General features: G+C 40.6%; 2 protein-coding genes across 2 annotated transcripts; one reads left to right on the top strand and one right to left on the bottom strand.

Annotated features, from left to right (window-relative positions):
- Positions 1-103: 103 nt before the first annotated feature.
- Positions 104-19,956, bottom strand: ophn1 (oligophrenin 1). Its single transcript, XM_076101204.1, has 24 exons — positions 19,240-19,956; positions 17,875-17,970; positions 17,551-17,612; positions 16,552-16,623; positions 14,406-14,507; positions 14,188-14,298; positions 13,954-14,058; positions 13,726-13,855; positions 13,511-13,611; positions 13,236-13,327; positions 11,974-12,052; positions 9,013-9,046; positions 8,756-8,818; positions 8,121-8,195; positions 7,528-7,612; positions 7,142-7,200; positions 6,140-6,245; positions 5,874-6,033; positions 5,159-5,306; positions 4,018-4,326; positions 2,898-3,045; positions 2,075-2,125; positions 1,349-1,388; positions 104-1,228 (listed from the first exon to the last, which is right to left on the bottom strand). The coding sequence occupies exons 1-23, from the start codon at positions 19,391-19,393 to the stop codon at positions 1,370-1,372; spliced, it is 2,361 nt and encodes a 786-aa protein (XP_075957319.1). The 5' UTR covers positions 19,394-19,956; the 3' UTR covers positions 104-1,228; positions 1,349-1,369.
- Positions 19,080-27,716, top strand: gjb1a (gap junction protein beta 1a). The gene has a single exon (XM_076101205.1). The coding sequence runs from the start codon at positions 25,132-25,134 to the stop codon at positions 25,846-25,848; it is 717 nt and encodes a 238-aa protein (XP_075957320.1). The 5' UTR covers positions 19,080-25,131; the 3' UTR covers positions 25,849-27,716.

Genomic DNA, 27,716 nt, shown 5'->3' with positions numbered 1-27,716 from the left:
TCGTTTACATTTTCCTTGTGCTGAATTAAGAATCATAAAATAATGACTCATTCCAAACATCAGACTATAACATCGTGCAATAACACAATAATATGTTCATGAGGCATGTTAACAACTTTTATTTTATGTTTTGCAAACAAATCCAACGACCAGAATTATCAAGTTGGGTTATTAAACAAAAGTGTAAAATTAACAGAACGATTTTGAAGACAAAGAAATAAAACAAAACATCGGAGTGTAATCTTCACAAACTATTGTAACAGTCAGTTTACGTGACCCGTTTTGGTAATTTATTTGAGGTGCAACAAATTCAGGTAAACTTCTTCTTGTGCAACCTGACCTACCTCCATGAAGTAAGGAGGGATCGACACCAAGGTCAGAAGTGAGGGAATGTACACTAGTGAATCTAGTTTTAATAACTCCCTATTAAACTAGCATTAGCATTGTATTCATCATGTCGATTATAACCACACTGACTGGAATACAGGCCGGCACTGGGTAGCAAAATACATTTTTGTAATGCCTCTTAAAAAGTGACTCATCGCTGAATGACACGTTTTGTCAAATTCAATTTTGATCTAAAATTTCTTTCTGAACGAACAAACTAAAACAGCTTCCACAGAAATAGTTATTCTATGGATGTAACTTGCTTCATGAATTAGCTTTATCCAGCTCGTTCACAGACCCTTACATGGTTCATTATACAATCTAGAAGTTAATGAGACTAATATTTCACGTTTTCAAAAGAATAATGATTAACCCCATTTAATCAATTAGTCATCTTTGGGAGATCTATTTTACAATTTAAAAACAAGTGTTAAGAGTGTCGACAAGATGTCGAAGTAATCGGTTATAACAAGTTATGGCAGTTTGTTGCCTCTAATAAAATTGGCCATTCAAAGTTGTTAACACTGTAAAATAACTAAATATTGTAATATTAGTTGACAAAATTGTCACCTGGCATGAAACAAGGGGGGAAATAGTACAGTTACTCCATCTTAACTTTGGAATAATGATCAAAGCCCAATCAAAAGTCCATTTGCTAACGTGTTCCCTTACAACATCATTCTCACCATTAAACATAAGATGGAATCAAATATATGTATTATGATATATGGGGAGCCACCTCTTCAGTCTATCCGCTAAGATCATTGACAATGACTCCCTCCAGCTTCATCAGCACATGTAGAGGTCACATGATGTTGTCCGAGGCTCCTTAACTTTAATTCTGAGGAAACAGACAAATTAAAAACGGAGAAATCACGTCTCACTTCATTATACAGGTCGACTCTCAACGTATTCAGTGTTTTAATGCTGTTGAATCTGTCACGATCACAGTAAATCTCACCTCTTTTGTCACTGTTGATAATTACGGAGAGGCGGGTGGACTAAATTAGCAGAGAGAAAAAAGAAAAGAAAATTAATTACAAATCCATTTTCGATTCTGGGGAAACATGGTTGCTACTCAACACCCAAACAAATACTAACTACACAAAGAAAGAAAAGCTTCAAAAAGCTCAGAACAACTGAGGGTCTTTCAGTTTAATTGGCTCCTTTTTGAAGTAAGAATTCAACAGTTAAAACAGAGGCTACCAACTAATTGTGAGATCTTAATATATCTACACGATATTCTTATTATACAGCTGTGTGGGATAATAATCACTATATGAGTCACACTGTGCTTCTTCTTTCCAAAAGGCCAAACGACATCTTTGTATGTCTATATGTAACATTGATAGAATACAATGTAGAAAGAGATAAACTCTCTTTGATAAAACTCCTACACACTCTTCCCACTCAGGCATTCTTCATCTCCAGCCTTCATCACTGCATGTGCAGGGAGGGCAGCAAGGACCTGAACTCGGACCATCCAAGCAAATCATAAAAGAGGAGACATGTTTCCACTTCCATATTTACGTCATCAGAAGGAAGAGGGTAACTTTAATCTTCAGTTGGGTTTTTTTTTTATGAACTGTCATCTACAGGACTGTAAAAACATGTGTGTGTGATGAGTGTACTGAACTACAGAAAAGGACAGACAGGAGCACATACACAAATATAAGCTTCTACATACCTGCCAACGTGCCTGGAGGCATTCTCAAAAAACTTAGTTTTGGAGGCAACACTGCAGAAAAAAAAAAAAAAAAAAACATGTTGGTATTAAACCTATGATTCATCTCATCGGGGAGATTCCAGATCCTTTTGTGATCCAACAGTATCATTCGGTAGACGGCGCTTTTTATACTTCACTACCTGCCTGTACGGTTCCCACCGATTTTTGGGTGTACGAAAGCTAAGCCATGGCTGCAAGCCATGTTGGTGAAAGACTGAAGACTCATCTGTTCAGATTCCACCTTGGCCCATGAAGACACACTCACCTCTTTCTCTATCTCCTATCGACTCCTATCTTATGTAGCGGTTCGATGTAGATCAGCACATTTAATGACGTCGATGTACTTGTACGATTCTTGCTCTTCTGGAGGGACCCACATGGTCGAACGCTCTTATTGTAAGTCACTTTGGATGAAAGCTAAATAGTTGTAATGTATTGTCGCTCCAGTTCTCTGATGGTGTGCATGCTGACTTACCGAGCCACTTAATGGAACAGAGGAACAGAGCCATTGTTAATCTTATAAATTACACATGGTATGGTGGTCTTTATCTAATCTTTGGGATGACAGAATCTAAAAGATAATTGTCTTCTTGGCAACATGTCCATTCTTTGATCGGAAAGTTTTGATCATCGAAACTACTAATGGCTTTAAGGGTTGCCGATTCGGCACGTCTGGAATCCATTTCAAGGTTTTTTAAATAAAAAAAACGCAGATCCATTGAGTTCTTGACCAGTACCTCAAAAAAGGAGGCGAGAGACTTTTATTATACAGAAGAGCACTTACTAGGATGAGGCTGTGCCCTCGCTGCTGGCTGCACTCGGGGTCTTTTGTGGAGCGGGGTGTCTGGAGGGGGGTTCAGGAGGCCTGACAGGTGGTCTACAAATGGCATGTTTCTCTGTGGACCTTGTTCTGGTCAGACCATCAGAATCTCCTGGAAGACATACAACAATAATATAGAATTACAAATCTTTGCAATACAATTGTAAATGGCAAAATTAAGACTAAAGGCTGCGATGGCTTAAAAAGGTTAGGAAACCCATTTGAACTTTCACTACGATAGAGGTCTTCTATAATCACAAAAGATCTCTGCAATGACCTGCTGGGAGTTAGAACATAAGCTACTTTATTGGGCAAATAACTCAACAAGAAACAAACAAATCAGCAAAGGCTTTATGTCTGCAACGAAGCTCTGAACAGCGACTGCTTCATCCTGCGGCCACCATTAATGCTTGAATAACTCTCATTCGATTTTCCGTTGATTAGCAATTTCTTAATAACATTGTTAAATTGAAACAAGCTAAAAACCAAACCTATTTGTTTAAAGATAAATTAAAATGGAGAAAAACGTGAACAGATGACTAACATCTTTCCGAGGCCAGTTTGTAAAGCGTGTATACAGAAGGTGGACATGTTGCAGCCCATTTCATCAAACCAGTCACGGTACAGTCTTCAACCATGTCTGTCCAAAATGTCTTCACTTCATCATTCTGTTCATTTGTGTGAAATTGTCGTAATTAGGAATTCTCAAGTTATGGACCAAAAGACCATAATCGCATCACTCCATCTTTGAGTTCAAGTGGATGTTTGTGCAAAATTCGAAGAAATTCCCTCAGGGCGATAGATTGACAAGATAACTCGAAAAGCTAACGCCTCTGGATCCGTCTATTACTGGCTGCAGCCACATGACAAATTGAAAACAATCAGCCAATTTTTAAGAGCTGACTGACGATGTTCTATGTCCTAACATATCTGATTGCTAAATCACAACTTTGATTCTTACATTACACTACATCCCTTTGTGTTCATTTATTTTTAAATCACATAAAACTTATGTAGTTTTGTTAGTTAAAGAAAACAGGTTTATGTGGGAAGTTTCCCCACATAAACACAGGGTTCACCATACCTTCTCTGTTGGCTGGTGAGCCTTTGGGAGGTTGTCTTCTGCTCTGGAAGGACGGTACTCTGCTCACATAGACTCCAGACTCTCCATTGGCCGCCGAAGAAGAATCTGGCCTTTGCCTTGTGTCGTCTATCTTGCCGGTGTCAGAGTCTAAGTGTCTTTCCTGACGGCTAGCTGGTCTGGGCATCAATGCTAACCTCGGAGGAGGTTCTCTTGGAACGAGTGGAGGAACGCTTCCTGGTCTTGTCCGCTGCAGGGGAACAGGGTTCGTTGAGACTTCCCCGTCCACGACACAGCTGTCGTTCTGGCCATCTGTTGCAAAGAAAGAACACACCGATGAATGCAAGGTACTGGACTACTTGGAGTGGACTCAACGGACAAACATTGAGACGGAGAAAGGGATATTGTTGCGATTCCTATCTGAGACAGTAACTTCCGGGCCTCAGTCTAAAGTAAATTGTTTTCCTCTATGAAATAATACAAATTGTCTTCAGTGTGCAAGAAAAACAACAAACATGCAAAGCACAGCAAAACATGTACTGAAGGTCGCACAACAATACAATGTAGTTGAATGTAAGAATCTTAGTTACACAACCACTTCAGTGGTTTCAGAAAATAAAGCTTTGGACTAGTCATACAGGGCTGCTTATTTTACCCATCCCTGTATATAGGGAGCAGTGGGCTGCCAATGACAGGTGCCCAGGGAGCCTGTGGTTCAGTGTATTGCTCAGGTACACTACAACACGTGACACGAGCCGAGGATCGAACCGTTGACCTTCCGGTTCCCAGACAACCCTCTTAACCCAGTGAGCCACGGTCGCCCTAGATTACATGATTCAGCCAGAGGCTTAGCCTGCTTTAGTTCATTTGTACTTAAAATAAAAATAACACCAGAGGAATTTAATATTAACAATAAAGAATAAGAAAAAAGGGAATAAATACAGGGAACAAATAGATTGATTCCATGTTAAGGAAACACACTGAATCCCATTTTTCTGTAGTGCACTTGAGAAATGTTAGGAGCCGACTCTGCAGGGAAGTTGTGGCTCAAATCTTTCTGCAGTATTTTAAGAAATAAAAAATAATCGACTGTACTACAGCCTGGATAGGGTGGGTTAATGATGAGGATGATGATGATAGTTACTCTCTGTGTGCTGGAAGAGGTTGGGAGTAAGAGCTTGATAAACACGAGGCGGCCGCTTGGAGATTGTGATTGGTTGCCTCTTTCTCGGGTTGATCCGCGGAGGAGGGACTGGTGGGGAAGTGCTGTCCTCTGGCATATGACTGAAGATCTGTAATCGCAAGAAAAGTTAAAGTGACACTTTGCTTTAGTGGCTACTGTTACAGCCTGTAACTGAATAAATGAAAAAAAGACAAATTACCGCTATTCTTCACAGAACAATCTTAACGAAAGGACTCGGCACAAAAACCAAATTAGTGATTTAGTGACGTCTATGGCAAACAAATGCTTCTGCTGCACAAACTCACATTGAGAAGCATTACATAGCTCAACAATTTATGAAATACTTATTCTTCCATGAGAAGATCAACATCCTCTGTTATCGGCTATTGTTGGCTCAGACCAGTGGCATTGTTGTATCTCGTTTGTTTCATAGGTATACAAACCAACACGTGAAAACGTCAATTTGGAAGTTTACTGGTGGTTATTTACTAAGTTATTTCTTCGACGGGACCAGTAACTTCATACAGTCTCCGCCGGTTGCCTGGCAATTAACGAGCGGTATCAATTTTGTCATCTTAATCTCTGCAAAGCATAAAAGCATTTCCAAAAACATTTTTTTTTAAAGTTACGCAATATTATATTGCTCGATGGTCTCTTACAGTCTTTGAAAACGTACCTTTTTGAAGTCCCCAATCAGAATCTCAACGACAATATTTTGGAACTTGATATCCAACATGGCCGCCACCGTCTCCTCCTTGGCTCTCATGAGCGTGGGTCCAAAGATAACGGCCATGTTCGAAGGGATCATTCGATTTTCTTCACTGTGACTGCACACGCTGTTAAAATAATGAGCGATTGAACTGTGACACATTATCTCAGATCATTTGCGACAGTGAGCAAGAGGTACATCAATAAATAAATACACTGTGTGCTAGAACTCACTTGACCAGGTGTTTAATAAGCATCTCCACCATCTCCCGGTTCTTCTCTGGTAGTTTGTGGGAAAGGGAATGAATCTCACTCAGTCGAAAGTCCAGATTGTCTGACTCTGTGATACAAAGACAACACAAAGTATCTGTAGACATAAATCACAAGAAACACAATATAGAATAGGACCCAGCCCTACACTGCAATGGCATGAGACGAGTACAAAAACGTCTCGAAGTCAAACTCAGGCCGTTTAATTAGGAGCCCCTATTAAAATACTGAATGACATTTCCAGGAAACTAAAGTAACAATTTGTCTCACTGTAACATCCTGCGGCTGTTGCTATTAAACTCATTGGTTTCTCTGTTTTACGACGACGCCGTGTGACGGATATAAATATGCAGATGACTTTTATGGCTTCCAGACTGGCCTAGTGCTGCCTGTTAAACTGCGGAACCTGCCTCTTTTGTACCTGCCATCCGGGCAATGCCTATCCACGGTAACGCAGGTGTAAAGATAAGCAGGACGCAACTCCCCAAACTATCTGGAAAAGATCATCTGAAATCTGTAAAAATGTAATCTGAGCATCTCTCCTGTGCTTAATAGATTATACAAGCCAACAGTCTGTTAAGTTCAGGAAACTGCGTCATTTAATTGTAACATATTGTTAAAACCAAGAAATTACAACATTTAAACCACAAGTATATACAAACAGCATGTTCCATGCACGCGTCAGTTTATATTTCTTATCTTTGCAAATAGAAAGCATGAAGCCTTTTGGTACTTTATTAAGTAGAACATGAATAAGCATGATAGCAAAATAGTTTCACTATTGAATGCTAACAGGTGAGGACAAGTTTCCTAATTCCTTTGAAGTCATCAAGAGGATTCGATTTTGATTGAAACTCAAGTGTGAGTTTGACACATATTTCAGCCTCAGGTGGAGAGCCGAGAACATGAACATGCAAACAAAACTCCTTAATCTTTGCGCTGGATGATGTGTAAAACACATCTTACTTGCAGCACACATGAGGTCTCTGTGTAGACTGTAGGTCATCAGCGGTTCAGACAAGCTCCTGCAGATAAATACACACACACTCGTAAACAAGTGCAACATAACTCAACACGTCAAACACAGGGAACTCTGGGATTTGTACTAGGAAGAATTCTGCAAAGTTACAAATGAGACTGTTCATCAACGTAACAATTATATTATAGTTGGATGTAGTTAATGTAGGCGTGTCTAACATAAAATACAGAGCAGACGTACAGATTTGATAATTAAAACAATGTCAGTCAAAAAAACAGTCGTAGATCTGGAGCCACACGGTGTTTTTCAGTCTTTTCCACATATTAGCTTTGTGTCTCCTGCTCACATGCATCTACTCGCAGACCAAACACACCTTAGATAAAACTTCAGTGCACTTGTGATGGTTTTAACGTCCCAGTCGCTGCTCTGGAGATCCACATCTCCTGGGTTTGTGGGGTCTATGAAGGAGCAAATCAAAACAATGCAACGCCATTATGGTTCAATTCCACGTAAACAACACTGACGTCCACCTGTGATTAGTACCTTAATTGATCAAAGTAACTGGCTAGTTGTGGCATGTGCTAGCCATAATTAAATAATAAGCAATATGTGGCCAGGTTCACCAGCTTGTGTGGTGCTGGGCAGGTAGAGCGCATTTGAAGTTTTAAAATCAATCGCTGGGCGATGATTCTTTGTGGGTTTGCCGCTACAAACCACGCCTTTTTAATGCATAGTCATTTGATTGCATACAAATATAATATAGAGCCGCTTTAAGGCAGAGCCGCTCCAGAGTAGGAGCACTGAGACTGCGAGTCAGCGACCTGCTGATATTTCCTCGTCATTCATACAGACAACCTTCACGAAAGCGGCAGAACCTGCAGTGTAGGAAGGAAGACGAGCCCGAGCAAAGAAGACACGGCGAAATGGACAGATGCGGAAACATGTTCACGGGCTTAATTTCCTTACCAAAGAAGGCATTTAATAGCTTCTGCACTTGGATGTTGCTGCCAACAGTTCTGTACACTCCTTCCTGTGTGACTCCTGGAAAAGACGAGAGGGGGGGGGGGGGAGGGAGGTAAAAAGAAAATTGAAAAAAGAGGGGAGTGTAACCTGGACAAATACAGAGCAGTGGAAATGTACCACATGCAGAGGTTGCAGGAGCCAGAATTAAGCTACAGATGTTCTTTCCTGATTGTGCACGCTTCATTTAAGCATTTCGTTTGAGACAGAAAAATGCGCCAGGCTTGGATCATAAGTCCAATTACATGCTTATGGCTCGAGTGCTCGTTCTTTTCTTGTAAGACGAATCACCCTTTTGGCGAAACATTTAGCGACTGTAGAATTATAAAGTTGCATCGTCCCTCGGGACAGGTTTGAGTTATTGGGCTTCTATGTTTTAGCATGCATGGAGAGAAGGGCTTTACATAAAGAAATACTAATACAAAAAATGTTGTTGTGAAGCAAACATTTATTCTCTGAAAGGAGTCTGCAGGCTTGGCATCAACATTTAACATACGACTCAACCACGCCCCCTTCAGGGAAAGTAAGTAAACTAACAGAGCTAAAGACAGCTGGAATAAACCTGGAACAGGACCCTTTACCTTTTGTTTCAATGTAGTTGATGCACTTTCGCACAAACTTAAATCCAATTTCATTCAGTTCCACTGTGGAAGTAAAAAAAAAAAAAAGAAAAAGATGAAAAGATTGAACAGCAAACAATAATTTGAAGAGAAATCTTCTGATTGTTAAAACATGAACACAGATGACCTCGGTGACGCATCGGGGTGTTACTGTGTTTGTCTACACCTCATTACATCAACATCGCACCGTAAGACCTGGAGGTCAACAAACAACTTACTTTCAGCTTGATTGTGAATTGGGGAATGATAGATCTGAAATGAAAAAAAAAAAATGTGAAAATGAAATTGAGGAAACATTATGGAGAATATAAGACCGGCCTCACAACATGATTAAATGAACACAATGTGTTTTTTAGAGAATAAGAGAGCAACTTGAGGACAGCAGGAGGACACAAAGCTGCTTCACTAAAATCAAACTTGGCTGGATGTAGTGATCGCTTCCCGGGTAGTTTATGGCTCTATTAGCCCCGTTTTCCTGTTTACCTTATGAGCCAATTCAAATTGCATGAAAATAATAACAATGGAAACAGAGAGAAACCGAATGTGTGTTTTGTTAACTGATGGAAAACGGGAAAGATTCCTGATTCAAAAACAAACCAAATGAAAAGAATTCTCTTCTCTTGGGATTCATTTAGAAAACCTTTAAAACTCACAGCCAACACAAAGTAGTTTTTTTTATATCAAAGCTTTGTCTTATTCTTCCCCCAAATTTGTTTCGACGCTGTCCGCTCTCCCCACTAATGGCGGTCAGAGGCCAGGGCCAGCTACAGAGCAGCTGGAAGCAGTAAAGTGGAGTCTTGTTTATTACGGTCTCCTAAGCAAGGACGAGTGCTTGCTGTCACTGAAGTGTGAAATATCTCCATCATCACGCCGTGTTATTGATTCACGCCTGAGAGTGGAACAACTACTACGTCACTCTCTGCTTCGCTTTTTTGGGAGGAAATCTCTCAAAATCTAACATGAGTTTCTCTAATTCAAAAAATAAGATCACATGGAAGCCATGCTTTAAAACTGACGAATCTGATCTAGACATGCAAAAAATTATGAAGCTTTCAGAAGAAGGAATTACTGGCAGTGAAAAGTCAGCTTCTTTCCAATGTTGGAATGATTACCGTAAGAATTTTTTTTTACCAAAATGTCCTCGCGCTTAGGCGAGTTTGGAGAGGAACGTGCAGTTTTCATACCAAATACTTTTTTTAATTTATAAGAAGTTCCACTGGAAAGTGCACAACAATGGGCCTCTAAGTGATCTGCAAGTGTAGCGTTACATAATATGTGCCATACTGGCACACACGGGTCATACATGTCAACCAAAGTTTTCCAAAAAAAAAGAGACTAATGAACCAGCTGGCTGCCTGGAGCCCGGCGTCCGCCCGCTTTTGTTTCCAGAGCTCCTGAGGGGGTTTATTATGGGCAAAGAAAACGCTTAAATTATCGTCCACCATTATTTTTTTTTATTATCGCTTAAATCGTCAGATATAAATCTTGATTAATTGGTCAGTTGTTTTGTCAATAAAATGTCAGAAGATGGTGAGAAATTAACAACCACAGTTTGCCAGAACCCCAGGTGACATCATCCAAACAATCCAAACAATCTAAAAGTCAAAAATACTTAGTTAACTATCATCATGTATAACGAGGAACTGCAGCAAACCCTCACATTTGAAGAGCTGGAATGAATATTCAGCTCGAAAAATTACTTTTAAAATTGCCGATTACTTTTGTTGCTCACTTCAGCTCTAGTGTCTACTCCAAGCCAATACTTGTTAGATGATAGGGATTACTAGATTAACGCTGTGCATTAAAAGTGCAAGAGAACCGTCACACTCTTAGAGCAAAGCTCTGGACTCGGCACTCTAACTATGAGACAGCAGAGTAAGAGAACGGTTCAGAAACATGTTGAAACACATCAGCATATGCATCGACACGCTGCAGTACGAGGCCCATGTGAGCAAATATGAAGCGTCCATAAGACTGCATCTTATACGTCAGCCGTTCAAACGGCTAAAGGGCATTCAGTGTGTAATAAAGACGACTGTGGAAGAAGAGATTATTCTAACAGAGCCCCAGAGTTGATTCGTGTCCAGAGTAGACCTGGCAGCGGTGCGGCGCATCTTTGCTTGACAACATTTGGGCAGAGTGGGTGGAAAAGCTCTTGTGAAATGTGCACCATATAGAGAAGTCATTGGGGAAGTTGCGCAGGAAGAAAGGGCGCTGAAAAGTGTGCCTTCTGTTATTTTCACATCCTCTGGCAGTCGCGGTCTATTTGTTGTGTCCGCAACTCACGCGACACCTAAGCCTGAACCTGAACCATCCAACATGAAAAGGACTGCAGAGGGAGCAGAGTTCACAACCGAAAGAGGAATCGACTACATCGTAAATCTGGCGAGTAAGGCTATTTGGTACATCCTCGCCTCAAAGCTGCTGAATACAGAGACGGCCTGTGGGAGCAGCAAATTTTGGCTGCTTTTACAGAGAGGTTTCAATTAACACCTAAACATGATTATAAGAGCAAAAAAGAAAAATCCCTGATGGTGTGAACTCAGCCGTGCTGTGTGGGGCCGTTAAAGCTAACCAGGTGTCCCCATTAACTGCACACCGGTGGTATAATGAGGCCTGACAGGCTTCATACCACCTCACACGTCTGGAATAGAGAAGCCATAATGACATCACCCTTGCCGTCGTCCCGCGGCGCTTAAGAAATGTCCCATGTGAGCTGTTAAGTCCCTTACATGATGAATTCGATAGCAAAAAAAAAAAAAACCCAATGTTTCTGTTAAACAAACAGCACAGTATTTAACAAATCGGGTTTTTCAGAAGCCGATATTGTGAATGTAAAACACGTTTAATTAGGTGCAATTAAATTAAGAAGCTGCAAATGACATTCATCTTGGTAACTGTGGCTTCTTCCCTCAAAGATTGAAGACGGAAGTGTAACTACCTGCCAGCATTTAAGGAGGTTGAATTTAACACAGGTTGGATAGACTCTGCAATCCAGATTGGAAATGGAAACTGGCTGATTGGGAGTGTTAAGAGTCACCACAATAACCAGTGGCCATGTCTCCCTTTAGCAGCAGACTCCATATTGCATAGCACATATTTTTGGCAGTGAAGCAGTTTTGACAAAAAATGATGTCTAGGAGAAGAATAATCCAAAATGAGATGAGAAATGAACTCACAGGCTCTTTTCCATCCATGGCCTCCATCCACGACTTCCTGTCCGCCTCCGAAAGAGCTTGGAAAGTGACGGGTGTGTTTCTATGGAAACAGTAACAAATGCCATTAAAAGAGGAAAACGGCTGCAATTAAATTATTCAGTCGCACTCTGTTCAGGCTGCTTTTTTCCAACCCGTTGTGAACATTTCGTTTTTTCAGAGCTCTTACGCATTTTTCAGAGTGGACAAAATACCAAGAACAGCACAAGATGAAGTAAGCGTCGTCGTTGAAGTCCCTGATTAAATGCCTGATGCATGATGGAGGCGAATGAGACGAGCGTCAAGAGATGATGAGAGTCAACTGTTGCAATCTGTCTTCTGCAGAAGCAACTAAATCCGGTGCCAAATTTTGCAGCTTATAGGCGACTGGATCAATTGTTAACTAAGACAACTGTGCTACGAGTTTAAGGCTGCCAACTGCACTAATCAGCCAACTATGACAACCTTAAAAAGTCTGATAAAAATTAACTTAATCTATCAACAGCTAACCCTGATAGGAGCCACGTGGCGACGGTGTTCCCTGATTTGTTTTGAAGCCCTTGTATGTCAGTACGCCTGAAACCGCCAATCCAACACTCGTATGTTGGCGTTGTGCAAAGACAAGTTCAGCTAACAAACGACCTGAGATATTAACAGCAGAGGAATGTATAAACCCTATGTCAACACCTTCTAGGAACGAGGTCCGGGTCGGGAAGCAGTACTGGACTAAAACATCTCGAGCCAACAACATAATCTCCTCCACTAGACAGCACTGCCACCTGCAGTTTATCAAACAGCCTACTCCTCGCCGTGTTGTTGTTCAGCTCGCACACCGACACAAATTAGTTGCTCGACATTCAGAGACACTTTCGAGCGCTTCCTGAATAATTCAAGCAGCTTTTAAACCTTTAAAGACACCCTGTCGACAGTATTTCCACATATTTCAAGAAACCCCAATGTAAGCAGCCTACGGCTCAAGTGTCTATTAAAATGCATGCTGTGCTGCATGGCCCGCTTGTATTAATATGAACTTGTTGTGTTCCTTCCCCTGACTGAAATGACGGAGTTCTCCATCTGTCTCCAGCCCCTGCCCGTCGCTTAGGGATTGTTTGGGCTACAGTCCATTTAGCCCTCACACTCTGTCCTTGTGAGCCACCTGTTCACCTCGCCCGCCTGAACCCGTTCATCCCACAAGGCTCCCCCGTTGTTGCCTCATCTCCCAGCGTCGCAGGTTTGTTTGCGCTAACCTCTCGTGAGTTTCCACGTCAAAGCAAAAGCGCTTGTCGATGGACTCCGTCTTCCGGCGGATGCAGGATTTCAGTGTCAGCTGCGTAGTGCCCTGCAGCAATAGAGAGAGGGGGGGAGAGAGGGAGAGAGGGGGAGAGGGAGGGGGAGAGAGAGGGTTGGCAGTCTGGGGATATAAACTGGCTACAGGTGCTGAAGATGTCAGAGCATGTTGGTCTGTGGCTATGAGTGGTGGATTTGTTTATAATTATAATTCATTTCTTTTGCAGTGAAGCACCTGTTTAGTTATAGGCTTCTGCTCGCAAGGCACCATGACCAGCTGTCTCCCCTCCTTGCGATACTTGCAATAATATTTGACCCACGACATGCCCAGAGCCCCTGTTGGGACAAAAAAGAAACAAAAAGAAAAGAAAGGACAGGGTTTGTCAGAGTGAATTCCAGCAGGAGCGCGTACAAGTACCCTGCTTCTGTATAGACATCTAGCACACGTACACTTCTCATGACAGTACAGATAGCCCTCCGTGGGCAGAAAGCTGTGCATTTTACAGATCTGGGACGGGTGTTTCATTCTTCTCATCAGCTCCTCCATCTCCTCGCGAGTGCTCTCGTAGTTGTTTCTTGTCTGCAGGCGAAACCGGACAGCACTTTAGAAATCTCATCGGACATCCGATGAAGACGATATCAAATCTCACCGACGGCGTCATTCGCTGCACCACTCACGTTCTGCAAGCTGAGCTGCAGTTCTTGCTTGTAAGGCATGAAGTCATGAGTCATCTCCACAGTCAGGTTGTTGAGCGTTAGAACGCTGTGCAGAAACGCCAGCACCTGTCCCAACCAAAGCGTGAATTACATGCTGTAGATATCCATCATCGAGTTCTTCTATTCTGTTATGCATTTCCTCTATCTCTTGTTACAGCAAAGAGGAAGAGTGGGGAGACCACAGGCAGAACTCACCGGCTCCACCACGTCAAACTTCTTCCTGTCCTGCACCTGATGGATCTGGTACACGTAGTCCACCGACGATTCATAGAAGTTCACCCGCTCTTTGTCAAGGACTTCATCGGCCTGTTGTTAAAAAAAATATTAAAAAGGAAATTTGAAACAGTGACTTCTTCGTCGCTCTCAGTTCTACGTTTCACTGCACAACAGATGAATGCTTCGTCGTACTCCACCTCTTGAAGTTGACTCTCTTTCTTCTTTGCAGAGAGATTCAGGTGTTTGTCTACCTGGGAGTGGTATTTTTCACTCTCCTTCTCGAACTTCTTTTTCTTTTCCTGCGGGACAGATGTGTAATTGGGGAAAATTAAAGATTAAATAAAATAATCTGGCAAAGCTTGATTAAAAGACTGAAAAAAAGATACAAAAAAGCTGATTTTATGGGCCGATATTTCAAGTGAATAAAAGTTTTGCTGAAGATTCTTTAAATTTACATCGTATGTAGGTTTTGCATGAAGCTTTGAAAAAAGCTCCGTGGTGGTGGGCAGACTATGCGATGGAGACACACTTTCTAAACTACATATTTTGGCATATTTCTATGCTGCAATTTCTTCTGATAAATACGCTGATGCCAACACATTTGCAATAGGCTAATATAGGTCAGTTATTTCCAACCAGGGGGTACTTTTGTAGTTGCCTAGGGGTATTTGGGGGAAAATGAAAAATGTAAATACTGATTTGATCTGACAAAAATAAATAGTAGTAAAATACTAATATAATAGTAAGCTGAATAAATTGTTAGCTATTTGAAACACGATGAAGAGGTGTGATGGTAAATTTCCACTGTGACTTATCTCTCCTGTTGTATTAGCTGACCACTGTGTTTTGGCCCTTTGGTATTAACAAAGTTAATACATGTCAGACATGGTCAGCGAGGGTCCTCTCAGGTTGAGTAATATTGGATGTGTGTCTTAATCAGGGGCATGATACTGTCAACTTAGATAGGGGGCTGAATGGGGATGCAATCAGTGGAACAATCAGTGATTAACCATTCAATGGTTGGTCAGTGAATGATCACTGTTGTCCGGATGTCCTAGTGATGAACTCCTCCTATCCCACCTTGTGCTCAAGGCCTTTATAAGTCGTACACAACCAACACTCTGGGTGCCTTCCTCCTTCAGACCGCATTGCGGTCTGTATGACGATTGAACCTTCTCTACACAGAGAATAAAGACTCTAAGGACAAACTTCTTGTTTCTTGATTTCAGTATCATAGGACTCACTCAGTACTATTGAATAGTTTTTTCCACCACAGAGGTACTCGAGTTCATCTGATAGGGCGGTGGGGCTCAGACAAAGTAGGTTGTGGGTTGATCTAGTATTCATTTTGACCACTTTCACTATTTCTAGAACATTGTTTACTCACATGTACATTCTCCTTGTAAAGGACACAATACCCCTTTTTCTCTTATTGAGATAACACAGATTTCTTAACCAGTACATTATTAGTATTGCTGAAATGAACAGTAATTTGTTTTATTAGTATTATTCTGAATAAGCTGCAGTAGTTACTGGAACAATCACAATACATCTTTAGATTAAATTAAATGTGTTAAATATGCATTTGTTTTCCAGGTCATGTGGTGCCTGTATATTTCATCTATCATTCAATTCTGCTTGCGTAACAAATCGGCACAGCAGCAAGAACAGCAGAAACCGTCTGGTTAATAAATACACTGATCACCAGAGCACAACCAGAAAAAAACAAAAAACCTCAAATGTCAGTCTGAATAATCACGGTGATATCCCACAGAGACTGCTGATGACTTTAAAAGCAGAATAAAACATTGGTAGAGTAGCACACAGGGGGGGGGGGGGGGGGGGTCACCTTAGAAAAGCATGAGCTGTTCTCAACGACAACAACTGCTTTCAACAAAATGAGGAAGAAGAAGGGACGTAAATGTTAGTGTTCTTAACAGATTAATGTTTCACATATACACTCATAAATAGATTGGAGGAAGTAGCTCAAAACAGCCTGTCTGGTCTGTAAGCACCTCAGAAAATCATTATATATATATATATATATATATATATATATATATATATATATATATATATATATATATATATATATATATATATATATATATATATATATATATATATATATATATATATATATATATATATATATATATATATATATATATATATATATATATATATATATATATATATATATATATATATATAAGATGCATAATGTTGTTTAAGGATTTGACTTTTCATGCATAGCAACACCAGAACAGTGCTTTGCAGTGCTGACTTAAGAACTGATTACTTTTCACTTGCAGAGCAGATGAATCAGCAGAAAACACTTACTTTTGTAACTCCTATTTGCTCCTTTCTGAACTTCTCCAACGGCTTGATGAGCAGATCGGAGGCGTTCTGAACCTGGACGGGCAAACACGGAGCGGCCGTTACTGCGGTGCAATTCCACATGCAAAAACACTCACACACACACACACACACACACATAATGTATTGCCTTATGTAGGACACACTCTTTCACACGGCATGTTCGTAGATAAACATCAAACATTGTTGAAAGAGTGTGAATGTTAAGTAGGGGTGTGGCACTTTCTTAACGATGCTGCTCCTCCTCCGCACCATTGTCAGCACAATTTACCAGATGACTTCTGGTTTATAATTTAGATCCGTATCCAGAAAAGCCAGTCTAACTGGAACTGCTGCGCCTGCTGTCACGACTCGATTGCTGTCGTGTACAAGGATGAATGTTACACTTACACATTTAGTTTACTGTAGTTTACTAGATTATGGGTCCATAAATGTGGTCCACACACGTCTCGGTGCTCAAAAACTCCGGCGTAGAAACATATGCGTCTTTCAAATGGAAACGTAGCAGTGTGGACGTGGCCAAAGACGGTTCGTTTGCAGTTTATCTGGCTTGGTTAAATAAGGAAAGATGAGGGAAAACTTGTGCGTAACTAAATTAGGAAAATAAAGCAAATAGATTAAAAAACAAACAGCAGCAGCACTCTAAAATATTCAGTAGTTACAGTAAAATAAATGTGTGAAATAACGGCATCAGAAGCATTTACGAAAAGGGAACAAGAAACCCGAGAGGGAAACTCGGCCACAGCATCGAGGTGTGTGCATGTGTCTCATTATAGCACATTTCAGAAAGTGTTGATTTTGCATCTTAACAAACAGGAAGTTAGTTATCTGTAACCGAATGTGCCAAACGTTTCCTTTCAAGTGGTCTAATCTTTAGTGCTGGATATGTTGGTGTGGTTTCTAATATCTAAATGAGGGTTTAAATGGGATGCAGAGTCAGCGTGGAGGAAGTTGATAACCCACCAGCATCATCCTGTCGTGCTCTACTTCCTGCAAGAGTTCGGCAAACTCCTGGAACGACTGAGCTGGAGGGGGGGGAAAACACAAACACGATGACCGGAATAAAGACATAGCACATTCTTATCTTAAGTGTCCGACGCAGGAAACACAAGGCGGGGATGTCTTTTTGCTAATTCTGATGTAACGTGTGTATTTATCCACATGGTATTAGTGCAGAATACATACAGGAAAAACCTGCTGGAATATGACATGACGTCTCCCGCAAGTTGTCTAAAAGTCAGTTCATGAGTTTGAAAAGTCAGTAAACACAAAGTAGCATCGTCTTACTAATGTTAATTTCATCATCTGTCAGGGAGTCGCCGACGACGTCGAACTGGAAGATGCTGAGAGTCTGGGAAAACTTCTGTACTGCCAGAGAATAGCCTGTAAAAAAAAAAAAAAGAACATTTACTCCTTTTTGAAACATCTGAATTGAGTTACATATGCCTCTGTCACAACTACGTTACACAACAACATGGCATATTCATCCTCTAAATACAACACTCATAAGATTCAAGTGCAGGCCAGGATCATTGCTACAGTGCTTTTCTATTCCCTGCTAGGAAAGTCCAAAGTATTAAATAAATCCGTGGCAGGTTTGTATCAGATCAGCAGCAGAAAGGATGCGTTGTATAATATATAATAACATTTTATCCCTGCTTTGTCTGGGTTTTATTATCAAATCAAAACTATCTGTCAGATCAATACTGTCGGGCTTTTTGCCAGAGGAACTTGGCACACTCCTTAAATCCTTCTTGATTACGCAACAGTTTTAACCTTCCCATCATTTCACATGTTTTCTTCCCCCCCATCAACAAAATGTGTGTTTAGTTTATTTAGGATTCTTGCTTTAATAGTGCCTTTTTATGAAAGGCTTTTATTGTTGAGAAAGTGCAGAACACACGCAGCCTATTTCACAGCACTTACAGCTGGAGATCAGTGTTTACAATTTAAAAAAATAAGTTCCACAGTACATGTGCAGAGAGTCCAGATCATCAGGACTTGAGATAAATATGTGACTTTCAATGAATATCTCTTGGTGCAGTTTACCCCAAACACAGAGCACTCGTGACCCACTGGCTATTCTCACCACGCCTACAATGACCGTTTCTGTTTGCGAGGTGAAAAGCTGGTCACTGCTGATTTGGAGGGCACAATGGTTATTGGCAAGTCAAACAACAACAACAACAACAACAACAACAACAACAACAACAACAACAACAGCGCTGGCCTTCACGGGTGCCACGCTGACCCAAATAAAGGCATCTACTGCCTTCTGTCACTGGCTGTGGTCCATACTCTCAGTGGGACAGATGACAGACAGCATCACGCAGTAGAGTAGAGGTGTGTGTGTGTGTGGGGGGGGGGGGCAACACAAGAAGGCAGCTGTTGCGTTGTTTTGGGAAACAAAACTGAGCCGCTCATGCTGCACATCTGCACCATGATCCGTGGCCTTTCAGAGCGGGCTGTTTGGTCTTCTCCCAGGGGAGCACTAGCACCTCCCTGAATGAGCCTGTCCCACCCACACTGATCCTGTGGGCCCTTAAAAAAAAAGGCCCCACTGATGCTGATCCCACGCCCCATCATGCCTCTGTATTCACATGCAATGTGTAACAAAACAAAACGAGAGAGGTCGTATTTAAGGATCCTTACCTCTGATCGCAGTGATTACACTGTTGCCGTCTTTTATCAACTCTTTGAGGAATTTGCTCGTCCTCTCCAGCTCCAATTCATAACACTTGAGAGTCTCCCTGAACTCCGGGCTGTCCAGATAGCACTCACTGAACTCCAGAGGAGGATGCCCCATCTTCTGGACGACAGGGGGGGGGGTTTCAGACGATAAAGCCACGGAGTTAGTCCTCGTGAGCCACGCAGCCTACGCTCGTCTACCGCTCACTGGTCAATGCTGCTCGGTCGAAGCGACTCCACACTCTCTCATCTGGTCACAGGAGCAGAAGCCATGGTGTCCGTGGGAGCCTGCAGCAGCCGCTGGTCTCGTGTGAAGTGCACGAAACGGTGACAGGACACGGTGTTGTATTTACTTCCTTCTTTTTCTTCCTCTGACGCGCTATCGAAACTGTAATTTAGTTGTGTCCTGGTCCTCTTTGCCACTTTTTCCTTGTTGCGGTGTCGTGATTAGAAGAGCGGCTAAAATTCATTTGGACGCGTTCGTTTCCTAAATATTTCCCACTTTCCTTAAACCTCACCCGGCCTTTACCTTGGTTTGAAGTCACATTTGATTTTTAAAGTTCGCCGCGCGCTATAAATAATCACTGAATACGCATTGGTGAATGCATATTCTCAAACTGAGGTGTCATACACATCCTTTAAGTCCCACAGCTTTACAAAGAGGGGTAACTCAAAGCTGAATGGGACGCAACCATCTGGCTCCGGACTCGCTGAAATCTTCCCCTTTTCCACACCCAGGAGGTTCTTAAAGGGGACAGTTGCTGTTCACGATGCTGCGTTCACGTGCTGTGGGCAATAAATGGCCAAAACAATGTGGTAATAAAAACTAGGAAAGTGAAGAAAAAAAGAATAGTCCAGTTATAATACAATAATAACAATACATATAATATAATAATATAATATTAATAAAATAATAATAAATACTAATGTGCGTCTTAAAATACCTTTGATGAAAGCTACGGTAGCACTGTGTTGGAGGAACATGGTTTTAAGTTCAAAGCTTCTCATGATACAGACACACCTGCATGGACACTTAGTCATTAAAGTGCGGGGCCCTGAACATATCACGAGAACGTGATTATTCCACAATGAGACAGGTGACTCCTGAATGTGACTGGGTGTGTTACATATAAGAATAAGCGCCATGATATCACTGGTGTGGTCATAGGCAGCTTCACCAGACTTACAGGAAACATTTGTGTAATTTAAACTTACACAATGGAAACATTAATGTAAAACTATGTCATCACACAAAAACAATAGTATTAAGGTGACATGACTCACCAGTATAGGAGTATCAGAGAAATATCAAGATGTCTGTAAATAAAGGTATTGCTCACTTCCTGATTGCAAATGTTATGCAACGTTCAAATAATTTGACATACCTGCAGACTTGTTTCTCTCCGCAGAGGCCTGTGTTGAGGTGTTGAGGAATGTGATGATATCACTGATGATGTCACTGATGTCACTTTCCCAAGACTGAATTCACTTCTGCAGAGTGAAGCGTTATTACAATGCTGCAATGACTGTTACTGACCACCAGATGTCATCATTCAGTCTGAACTGAAGCAGGGGACCACAGCATTCGTCAGTTTCAGTTCATCTGGTTAATTTACATCTTCATTCATTACACATCCATGTACAGGTCCCAATACTTTGGGCCTTCATTTACAAAAACAACGTCAGGAGTTTTCGAAATGTTGCAGAACAGGTCACGAGGGATTGTATATCACCTTTGCATCCCATAAGAATGTTTGCACATTTGGTAAAACCACCTCTCTGACATACGGTCATGCCGTGTAACATGGAGCCCTTTAACCAGTGGTGGAAGAAGTACTCTCATCTTTTACTGAAGTAACGATACAATTAAAGTAGCAATACCACATTGCAGAAATACTCTGTTTACTCAAGTAAAAGTAACATAAGTATTTGCAGCAAAATATTCTTGAAGTATCAATAATGTCCCTTTTCAGATCATAGATATTATATCACAGGATTTGATACATAAATGTGTTCATCACTTAATGTTGAGGCTGATAAAGGTGGAGCTAATTGTAATTGTTTTTCATTTTGTATTAATAATTAAAATATGCAAAATAACTAAATGTAGTGGAGAAAGCACAATATTAAAGTAGAGCTTTGAAGCAGCAAACAATGAAAACTACACTAGCAAAGTACAAGTACAGAACAAGTACCTCAAAAATTGTACTCAAGGGACAGTACTTGAGTAAATATCAACCATCAACCGTCACAATGCCTGCAACTGATTTTAAGTGTTGATCAGATTGACAATGCATCAAACAATGCAGATGAGAGCACACGCACAAACACACACACACACACACACACACACACACACACACACACACACACACACACACACACACACAGTGATACACTTAGGAAGACGCATTTATTTCCTGGAGATAACCTAACTTCAACCTGAGTCGAACCAAATTGTATTCACATCCCAGAGAGTGAAATCAGATTGTATTGTTGTGCGTGTGGGCATGAAAGTGATATTTTGCTTGCATTTGATATCGTTGATTATAATAGGTTGTTTCTTTCCATTAGGTTTTGATGATTCTGCTTACTGCCGGTTGAGATCACATCTTTCTAGTAGAGTTCAGACTGTTGTTGCCAATAGCTTCAAATCAAGTATGGTCTATAAAGGTGTCCCGCAAGGATCAGTATTGGCCCCCTTTCTGTACTGTATGTACATATAACTATTTTCAAAATCAACATTGCAATGTAAATTTAAACGCCATTAAAAGATGTCAACAGCAGACTCTATCCTTCTTCAGGTCACTGCCTGCTCTTGACAACCTCCAGACCCATTTTATTTATCTGAAGCATGTATGTATTTCAAAGCAGCACGGAGCTTCAATGTTCCCGCTCAGATCCTTACTTTTATTAGAAATATCATAGATACAGTGGAGCATGATAAATACTTGTGTGGATGTTGTGGAAATGCTTCAATACATAAATATTTCTTTTCAAAGTTATGTAGACGTCATTGAACACCCCACTGCTAAAACCGGCGAGCTGAAAAGGTTATTCAGCCTTTAAAAAACGAGCCATTAATCCCACAGGAATACGTCAAACTGTGGTAACGAGCAGGTTTAGTCTGAGGTTAGATATCAGGCGGGCAGCGACAATGTGGATGTAAAGGCTAAGGAGGAAAAAAAAGATGATTATTATGATAATAAACTCTTGTTCTCTTATCTTAAGATTTTATGGCTCATTCTTTGTTCTAGACCTTTATGTTTTCCTCCATATTGCGTCAAAAACAGCCTCCACTTCCCCTGCAGAACACAGCACAATGAGGACGTGAGGACAGTCCGCAGTCCCCACACAGATTCCTCAGCTGGGCAGGAATTAAAACGTTTGATCTGAATTGTGAAGCCGTTTGTTTGGCGTCTGTAAATGGGGCTATTGTATGCAAATATCGCACACAGAAGCATATGACCAGTGCAGGGCAGTGGCTAGTGTGAGGGAAATCATTAGCAATGCAAAGTCATGGTGCTCTGATACTCTTGTTCACAGATTGGGAAAAAAAGGATCTGCTAATGTTAACGTAAATGTTTCTGGATGTGCTTTATTCCAAACTACAGCTGACGGTGAGTCTGCTTCATTTCAGATCATGTAGCTGAGGACAAGAAGGGCATTTCTTTCATTGTGTTCAGATGGTTGAATCTGTGTTTATGGGTAGTTTGTGCTTTACTGTTATGTCTTGACTCTGAAGAGTTTGTGCATTTACAGTTGGTTAGAGATGAAACTGTGACACTCCAGCATGTTTTTTTTAGATATTTTATGACAAAAGTTGCCTTTCTTTCGGTGATAATCAAACAAAACAGTATTTTGCAGTCCCTGAGTCATGTTTATGATAAGCTGTACAGCTGGTCAAGAAGTGGATTTGTCAGATTCTCTGAATCTTCGTAAGTTTGTAACCAGAGGAGTCCTTCTTTAATGAACATCAAAACACTTTTGGACCACACTTTATTTTCCTGAGGAGAATTAAGAGTATTAGACACCGTGATGTTGGGTGCAGATGCCCACCTTGTGCTACACCATGGCGACTGGTGAAAGCATGTCACATGACACATGGTGCCAGACTTCAGTGTTGCACTTTTAAGGGGCCTGCCAACTGCAGAGGGGGGCAGAGAGCCATCCTTCTTCTCTGGATTCACATCCATGCAAAACCAGCGGGTCAACATTGTCCTCTACGCTGTCTCCTATGCCTCTTACGCCTCCTGCTGAGCCGGGTAACAACTCTGACATTTGTACTAGACTGGACATTCAAGCATGTTAGGAACTCAGGGCAACCAGTAATGATCAGCACAGAGTAGATACAACATTTTGCATGATTTGTAGGCTTGAAATTAATCCTGAATTTGAAAAACTAAAGCGATGGAAAGAAGTCTAAAACTGGAAGTATGATACATTTTTATTCAAGCATCCAAAGTTCACTTTTGAGTGTATACATTCATATTAAGGTACAGTATTATGTGGACTACTATGTAAATACTAAATCTGCTCAAGTTGTGTTTGTAAGTTTGCTTCTAAATACTTGAAAAATATTTCTAGCTTCTTTAATAATCTTTCAATGTTTTGAGTCTCTGGTTGTCACTGATATACAACTGAAGATTGGAAATTGAACCTGCAACCTCTTTACTGTGAGGCCACAATGATTATGTTCACTGTTGATTAATCTGCCAATTATTTTCTCGATTATTCTGTTAATCGCTTACAAAATTTTTTTTTTTAAATTGCACAAATTCCTCAAGTCCTAGGTGACCCATTCAAATCACTTGTTTTGTCTGACCACCAGTCTGAAGATATTTAGTTTATCATGTAAGACAAAGAAAAGCAGCAAATCCTCACAATTGACAAGTTGGAACTATAGTGAATGTTCAGTAGGCTATTTTACTCAAAATAGTAACTGCTTGATTTTCAAGCTTATTATTTCATCTTATTATTGCAGCTTTAAAATCTACTGGTTTCTCCTCACGGTAAACAAACATTCTCAACGCTCCTCATAGTTCTCCATTTTTTAGGAAATGTTTGATGCGCAAAAATGAAATTTTATTTTTCAACAATTAGTTTTTAATGTATCTAGTAATCAGTAGCTGATCATAACCAACAGGAACACATTCTAACCTTAAGATTCCCTAATCTTACCTCAGCTAATGATGCAGTCAACACATTTACACACTACAAAATTATACACAGGTATTATTATACACCAGTTAAACTTTTAATAAATGGCTGTACTGTTATTCCAGTTACTTTTTTAAATGATCATGAAGATGCACTGATGCATTTAATGTGGGAATGTTTCTTTTGTTTCTCCTTTTTGGAAATGAGTAGTCAACAGTATTTTTGAGAGAATGGTCGCATCTACCCATCTCTGTGTATTAGGAACCAGGTCTCTTGGACTTGCACTGACTTATCGGCACTTCAGGGATTGGTCTCCACTAGTGGAAAAGTCAGACAAAGCCTGATTTTTCTAAAAGGTTCGGATTAATGAAAGACATTGCCTCTTTTGGTTCTAAAGTAGGAAGAAAGTACTCCTATTTAATACTGTGAAAATGTTGTTTTTATGTTATAGTTTTTTATAGTATGCATCGTATTATTAGTTTTTTTCTTTTCTTTCTGTTAGCTAATTGTATGTGCCCAACAGGTTCTGTTTATTCTGCTCCATGTTCCTCAATGATGTACTGTAGGTCTTGTGTTGCATTATGTTCTTTTTGCACTGGAAAAGATTCCATTACAACAAAAACCTAACATATTCAGCACAATATTCTCTCAGCTGTTGACAATTTGATATATTCTCCATCAGACCAGGAACCAAAGATGAACTGGGCATCATTTTATGCTGTCATCAGCGGTGTGAACAGACACTCCACAGGCATTGGTCGCATCTGGCTCTCTGTCCTGTTCATTTTCCGCATCATGGTTCTGGTAGTTGCAGCGGAGAGCGTGTGGGGCGACGAGAAGTCCGGATTCACCTGCAACACCCAGCAGCCGGGCTGCAACAGCGTCTGCTACGACCACTTCTTCCCCATCTCCCACATCCGCCTCTGGGCGCTTCAGCTCATCCTGGTCTCCACCCCTGCCCTGCTGGTCGCCATGCATGTGGCCCACCGCCGCCACGTCGACAAGAGGCTCTACAAACTATCAGGGCGGAGCAACCCCAAAGACCTGGAGCAGATAAAGACCCAGAAGATGAAAATCTCTGGGGCTCTGTGGTGGACGTACGTCATCAGCCTGATGTTCCGCATTATCTTTGAGGTCATCTTTATGTATCTGTTTTATATGATCTACCCTGGTTACAAGATGATCCGGCTGGTGAAGTGCGACTCGTACCCCTGTCCCAACACGGTGGACTGCTTCGTGTCGAGGCCCACAGAGAAGACTGTCTTCACCGTGTTCATGCTGACTGCATCAGGGGTTTGTATTCTGCTCAACATTGCAGAGGTGGTCTTCTTGGTGGGGAAGGCCTGCAGTAAGCACACTGCTGGAGACTCGACTGTGGGGGCTTGGATCCAACAAAAGCTCTGCTCGTACTAATAAAACACACAGATTTCATACTTGCACAAAGGGACATATATATGTGACATTGGATCCAAGCGACAGCCATTGATTTAACTTGTGAGTAAAGTGCATATAATATACTGTATGTTGCAGTTTGACATAAGATGATTTATTATTTATCCAGTGGTTTATAATCTCAGTGACAAAGCATTCAATGCCAAAGTCACCAGACTTAAGCTAATACCCCACAGGAACTACCGTTTACACATTCTGCTATGAACCTAAAGACTGTATACAGCAGCACTTTGTACTGACATGATGTAATATCTTGATGTTAGGCCAATAGACATCAATTAAGTAACATGTTGTGAAGAAATACGCCAACTGATCACATTATAGGCTTTCATTGTCATGTACGTTGATATCCACAGTGGTGGACATTTGTTTGAACTTGAAATGAAAATATTAAACTATGAAATGTGACATGTTATCTAAAATAATAAGAGAAGTGTGCCGGAAAATACAATGTAGTAGTATTTTGGGCGTTGTTATTTATAATATTCTATTATTTACATTAAATATGATCACAAACATCACGTGTTTGCCTAATCGCCATGGACTGAGTCTAATGGACTGGAAGATTTATCTTTTTCTTTTCTTGAGTTATGAGAGAGATGTTGTACTAATACATGGAAAACATGTAAAATCATTGACAGTGTTTGTTGAATACTGATGTTTTTTTGATTTACTACTAATTGCTTAACATGTTATATAATCCTTGTGCTTATGGGACATTTTTGGCTTTTTAATAATTTTTGCAAAGGCGTGAGTTGGTTTTTTTCTTGAATTTTGGAAGATCGACCTCATAAACCGACAAAAAGGTCACCATTCAAACCACGATTATTGATCCCACGGCCATTACAGCATAACATTGTGTATTCTATTATAGCAGATCTAGAGCCCTGGTTTTTAAATTGTACTTTTTTTCTGATGTACTTGCCCTGCAAAAACATAATGCAATGCATCAAAATCAATGTTGTATTTGACATTATGTGGAAAAAAATCACACTGGCATTTATACTACAAAGAATAATCATTAAAACACAACAGTGGCGTAATGTAAAAAAACAACAACAACTGGCATTTAACTAGTGGAAGTTTTTTTAGAGTTTAAAATGCAGTATTTTCTTAAGAAAACAATACATAGACTAATACAAAACGAATCCCTCTCAATCATTATGACCAACATGTTGTAGAGACCCTCTGTCTGCATTTTCACTCTTCTTAGTTTGCTGTGTGCTCTTACATTGCAGTGTGTTTTTATGTGTTTTAGTGGAGGGGGGGAGACGAAGAGCAGGGAAAACTGCTCTTCGTCTCTCTCTCTCCCCCCCCCCCCCCTCCCTGCTTCCTGCACGGTTGTGCGGAGGTGTGGGTGTGTTTATTTGTGCTTTAGAAACGTAACCACCATGAAACAATCTGGAAAATACGATTTTATTTCTCTGCTTTGGTCTCGCTAACGCTGCTCCCTCTCTTCATTCACTCTCTTGCTCGACCACTGCTTTGCTTCCATTTAGTATTCAGAAAATAATTCAAATATTGTGTTATTTTCATAACAACAGAGGCATCATGTAAAGAACCTGCAATTTTAAAGGGTTACAATTCTGAAAATGAATGAATATTTGGTGGTGATGATCAGGGCTGAAGTTGGCTGAAAGACTTAACTTTGTGAAAGTGGAAATTGATATACATGTATAATTTTCTGGCAGTTTATTAATGTGGACATTTTTGCAAGCAACATTTTTTTCTTTAAAGTGAGGCACAAGGGTTAAATTGATCCATTTTGAAGCTGGATGTTTATATGTCTTCAGTACACAGAAGAATAAAATCAACCACAGTTTGTGTAA

The sequence above is a fragment of the Anarhichas minor genome, unplaced genomic scaffold, assembly GCF_050575085.1.
Source record: "Anarhichas minor isolate MPS153535 unplaced genomic scaffold, ASM5057508v1 ptg000027l, whole genome shotgun sequence".
NCBI lineage: Eukaryota > Metazoa > Chordata > Actinopteri > Perciformes > Anarhichadidae > Anarhichas > Anarhichas minor.
The sequence above is the reverse complement of the archived record's forward strand: the minus strand, read 5'-3'. Positions and strand labels throughout refer to the sequence as shown.